Genomic DNA, 5,367 nt, shown 5'->3' with positions numbered 1-5,367 from the left:
TACTAATGTACCATTTTACTGAAATGACTTCTGAATACTTTGAGAGTGACTTTAGGATAATAAATAGTACTTGAATCATTTGTCTTTGAATGAGTTGCTGAAAGTTATTTCTGGATTTTTCCACCTTTTGTGGTAAAGAGGGCTGCGTTGCTCCCTAGCAAGTGTTAGAATGTTCTCTTCTAGTGTGCTGCTTTCTTTCCCCCCTCCTGGTTCCTGCTTCCCCTGTCCCTCCTTTGTAAACTTGGGGCATATGTGATGGAATTAAAGATTTGTCCCACTCTGATTTTTAGGAAAATTCTACCTCATCGTCGAGCTCGGGGAAGTTGTCAGCTGCTCCATTCACATTAAGTAGGATTACAAATAGCTTATTATAAAGATATCTTGTTATTCTCTTGCTCCTGAAGGGATGTGTAAAGCAGGATATGGGATTTTTATAATGAATATTTTTAAACAGGGAGGGGTTGGTGATGATTTAACATTTTGGAGATAGACACACCTGTAAATTTCCCTCTTTATGTTGCCTTGTAAAGAATATTGTCTCCTGGAACAGGAGATGACTTAGGTTTCATACAATTAATTAAAAGCGAGTAAAAAACCTCCGTCGAACAAGCTACATTTTAAGCACTCACTTTAGCCCTGTGTCACGAACGACTACTGAATTGGAGAGTGGTAATACAGATCAATTCTACCTGTGCAGAAAATTCTCTAGGACCATGCTGTTGTAGACTGGCCATTTTTAAGAAGAGAGAAGGCAAATCAAAGAACAAGATAACAGCAGAAACCCAAGTTTCCAGCCTTCCTTCTGTAATGCAACTTTTCCTGTCTTCTTGGGCCCTTGATTATAAGTCAGAAGAAGGTCTTTTGTTTTGAGTGTCATCCTTCTGACCCTGATTTCCAGTGTTGGTTTCTGTTTCCTAGGCTGGCAGCGATGGTGAAAGCATAGGAAACTGCCCCTTTTCCCAGAGGCTTTTCATGATCCTGTGGCTCAAAGGAGTTGTATTTAGTGTCACTACAGTGGACCTGAAAAGGTAAGATTCTGTCGGTGGTTTGAAATTAACTTGAGTGTATTTCCAGTTTGATCCTCTTGCCTGTGTATGTGTATCTTCTTTAAAGGAAATGCATTTATAAAGTTCAGCGGATTTGTGGACAAATTTAACTTGTGTAAGTATTGTGGATAAGTCACAAGGTCAGTCAATCACATTAACTGGCCACTCAGTCTTTTTAGGAACTTCTTATATGTATACTTTTAATCACAAGAGCAGCCCCAGGAGCCAAGTTTTAGTGTGGAGACAGTGAAATCTTTGACTTCCCAGGGTTAACATGGAGCTATGGAGAACTTTCTAGGCAGACAGCCTCTTCATGTAGACTGTGCTAAACACATGGTATATTTAATCTGGATCCTTTAAGGCAAGAGTGGGATTTTAGGAGGAGGAACACTACTGTTGTCTGTTTTATTTATTCTGCTTTTCAGGGAATCATAAGAATTTTCTGTAATGTGATTTTAGCCATATTTGGTTAAATATCATTGTAAAATAAGCACCACTGTCCATGGCCCTGTGGTGATTCCTGCTGGGTGAAGAGTTGTTTCCAACTCTCTGCATAGACCAAAGCGGAGAGAGTGGGAGGAGCTTGGAGAAGCAGTGGGCTGCTTGGATTCAGGAGCCTCTGTTCTTCCTTAGCAAACAGGTTCAAGGTGAAGAGCATTCATACTTAGGGGGAAAGAAGAGACTTATTTATTTATTTGTTAAAAATATTTTTTTAATGTTTATTTTTGAGAGAGACTGGGCACGAGTGGGGGAGGGGTGGGGAGAGAGGGAGACACAGAATCCGAAGCAGGCTCCCGGCTCCGAGCTGTCAGCACAGAGCGAGTGGCGGGCTCTAACTGTGAGAACATGACCTGAGCCAAAGTCAGACGCCCAACCGACTGAGCCCCCCAGGCGCCCCAGAAAAGAGATTTAAGTCAAGGGTTAAGAGCAGTTAAACTAATAGAAAATCTAGGATTGGGCCATGGAAATGTACATCTCTTGACACAGATGTAACCACGTGTTTTGTTGCTTTTTTTTTTTTTTTTTAAGTGTTCTCAGTCATGAACAGTGTCCGAGAAAAAACACAAGCAGGCTGTCACTTGATGGGTGGCAGAAGTCATGTATGTCATCCCTCTGGGCACCACAGAGTGAGAGTTTTATCGTCCTGTGCCCAGTTCTAGGCTGGCCTTTGCTGGACTTCTGTCAGTAACTGAAACTTTATTGTTTACTTACTGCCAGGGCCCTGATTTGAGACTTTGGAGTCTTAAAATTTATTTACTGAAAAAAATCCAGGAAGTCTTCCAGGAACCCCATTAGTTAGGTATATGAAGGCAGAGGTAAGCCTTTGGGGATGGTAAGAGTTAAAACTACACGCTGTTTCAAAGATACACCTACTTCGTATTGGACAGAGCTGTTGTAAGAATGAAATAACTCAAGCAGTTACCCTTCTATTACTGTTGTGTTTTTTTTCCTACATGCATTCAAAAAGAAAGTTTCCCAGTGTAACTTCTAAAAATAGACCGTGCTACCGGGCACACACCCTGACTGTGTCTTAAAATACATGGATTTCTCCTATTCCATTTTTGGTTTGGAGCAAGGGAGTTGGCGGCCATGTGTTGAAAGAGCCTTCTTTGAACAGCTCAGTACAGAGCTCGATTGTGGCACATACCAGCAGCGATGCCATAAACGAAGGGAGTCTGGCTCAGGAAAGGAAGTGAACTCACAATGGCTCTTTCACTTTTCCTGTACAAGCTCTCGAAGGCATTATTTCTGCAAGTTGACTGATATTTGAGGATTTGTATATGTTTAGGAGTAATACACCCTACACGTAAAAAGTGACACATGGGAAGTAGGACGGAAGATTCAGGGCTAGTTCCTAATCACTGAGTATCACCACCCAGGGAAGATGTTTGCTTCGTTCCTAGGGCTTTGAGTGAAACCAACGGCACTTAAAAAATGGAGCCTGTGTTTCTTAGTTTTCTTTAGAAATCTTAGGTCTACAGTACATCTGAAACCCGCTTCTCAAGGGCAATTAAAAATGTATAAGCAGTCCCTGGTAATGCATCCCCTCCACCTCCAGCCCCTGGTCAGCAGCTTCCCCTTCACAGATATCCTTGCATTTATGTTTGGTCTTTATCCTTCCAGACCTTTTCTGTGAATTTAGACACTTCCAGTCTTGAGGAAGATTTAGTTTATTTTTTAAAATTTACATCCAAGTTAGTTAGCATATAGTACAACAACGATTTCAGGAGTAGATTCCTTAAGCCCCTTACCCATGTAGCCCATCCCCCCTCCCATAATCCCTCCAGCAGCCCTCTGTTTTTTTCTCCATATTTAGGGGTCTCTTATGTTTTGTCCCCCTCCCTGTTTTTGTATTGTTTTTTCTTCCCTTTCCCTTAGGCTCATCTGTTTTGTATCTTAAAGTCCTCGTATGAGTGAAGTCATATGATCTTGTCTTTCTCTGACTGACTAACTTCATTTAGCATAATACCCTCTAGTTCCAGCCATGTAGTTGCAAATGGCAAGATTTCATTCTCTTTGATTGCTGAGTCTTGAGTAAGATTTAGAGAGAGTGAACGCTGGCTCAGAAAATCGTTGTGAAATAAAGTTGTCACCAAGGAATCAAGCATCCTGTAGTAAAAAAGTACCCTTTGCAGGATATTCTTAACTTTAAAGCCGTGGGGGAGAAAATGCCTGCTGTGCTCATTTTCCTGCTTTTCCCCAGGAAATGCTTCATTCCTCAGCCAAGAGTACTGCCCGCCCAGCAAACTGGCGGGGAGCAGTCAGACTCAACCGGGTGCTATTTCGAAGCCCACTCAGTGCTCTGAAAACATTATTGTCCCATGACATTTCATCCCTAAGAACAAGCCAGTTTCTCGTTCTGGCACCGTGTGACACGTTCTCCTTGAGTCTTAATGGATGTTAATGTTAATACCACCATGCTGGTGGTATCTACGCGCCTCTGTGAGGCTCAGAACAGTCCCCCATTGCTTGCCCGCCAGTGCTGCCTCCATGCTTTAATGGGGGTCATTTCCAACCCTCATTTTCTGTTCGTGCTGCACTTGTATCACAGAATTGGAGATTAAAAAAAAAAAGTGCCCAGGCTTTGGAAGGAATTTAGGCTTATTACATCCGCCACCTTTTAAGACTGACAAAATGTGAGCAGAGGAGGGGCAGATCTGCAGATCAATAGAAATGAAAATAATAACATTTGGAGCATATTTAAAGGTGTCATCACATGTTATCAGATGGGGAGCAGTGGATTAGGGGCAGAGCCCTGGTTCAGTGCAGACAGAGCCCGGTCTCTTATTCCCGTGGGACCTTGGGCAAGATGCCTCGTCTTCTTGGGAGGTCAGTTACCTTGTTTTTAAATTCAGGGTAAAGGGGGGTGCCTGGGTGGCTCAGTCGGTTAAGCTTCCGACTTCGGCTCAACTCATGATCTCGCGGTCTATGAGTTTGAGCCCCATGAGGCTCTGTGCTGACAGCTCAGAGCCTGGAGTCTCCTTCAGAATCTGCGTCTCCCTCTCTCTCTCTTTCTCTCTGCCCATCCCCTGATCACATTTTGTCTCTGTCTCTCAATAATAAATAAAAAGCTTAAAAAGAAAAGAAATCAATCCATTTAGGGAAAAGGAAGGAAAAAATAAACTACCATTTCTCCAGGGACTATTCTGTGCTAAACACTGTTCAGGGTACTTTTTACTACTCATCAACCCATTTTCAGACCATTTCCTTTGAATAGGATTCATTGTTTTCTATCACACTGGCTGACAGGTTTGTCCTGTCAGTGGACACTGTCACCAGGCAGTGATGAAAATCCTGGAGGACTTCCGCTGCCTTCATTATGCTTCATTATAAAATCTCTGAATCAACGATTAGTATCTTTGGAGCACAGAGAAGCCTGAGAGGCAGGCAAGGAGAAGAGAAAGAAAAAGTATGACAACAGTAATCCCCCCATCCCCTGTATCTCTCTGTCTCTGTCTCTCTGGTGCACACGCGCGTGCGCACACACACACACACACACACACCCATTCACACTCTGAGATGCTGACTTGGATATATCTGAGTGTGGCCATATATTTTTTTTTAATATTTTTATTTATTTCTAGGAGAGAGAGAGAGACAGCGTGAGCAGGGGAGGGTCAGAGAGAGAGGGAGTCACAGACTGAAACAGGCTTCAGGCTCCGAGCTGGCAGTCAGCACAGAGCCCGACGCGGGGCTCGAACCCACGAACCGCGAGATCATGACCTAAGCAAAAGTCGGACGCTTAACCGACTAAGCCACCCAGGTGCCCCTTTATTTATTTATTTATTTATTTATTTATTTTTAAAATAAGTGTGGCCTT

The 5,367-nt window shown here is 42.9% G+C and overlaps 1 protein-coding gene across 1 annotated transcript in view; it reads left to right on the top strand.

Moving 5' to 3' along the window:
- Positions 1 to 922: 922 nt before the first annotated feature.
- CLIC4 (chloride intracellular channel 4) overlaps positions 923 to 5,367 on the top strand; it is a 27,507-nt gene continuing 23,062 nt past the window's right edge. Inside the window, exon 1 of the mRNA XM_077775937.1 lies at positions 923 to 1,028. Coding sequence (XP_077632063.1) covers positions 973 to 1,028 — 56 coding nt within the window. The 5' untranslated portion in view covers positions 923 to 972. The remainder of the gene's footprint in view (positions 1,029 to 5,367) is intronic.

The sequence above is a fragment of the Crocuta crocuta genome, unplaced genomic scaffold, assembly GCF_008692635.1.
Source record: "Crocuta crocuta isolate KB4526 unplaced genomic scaffold, BGI_CrCroc_1.0 scaffold127, whole genome shotgun sequence".
NCBI lineage: Eukaryota > Metazoa > Chordata > Mammalia > Carnivora > Hyaenidae > Crocuta > Crocuta crocuta.
This window is presented reverse-complemented; position numbering and strand designations above follow the sequence as displayed.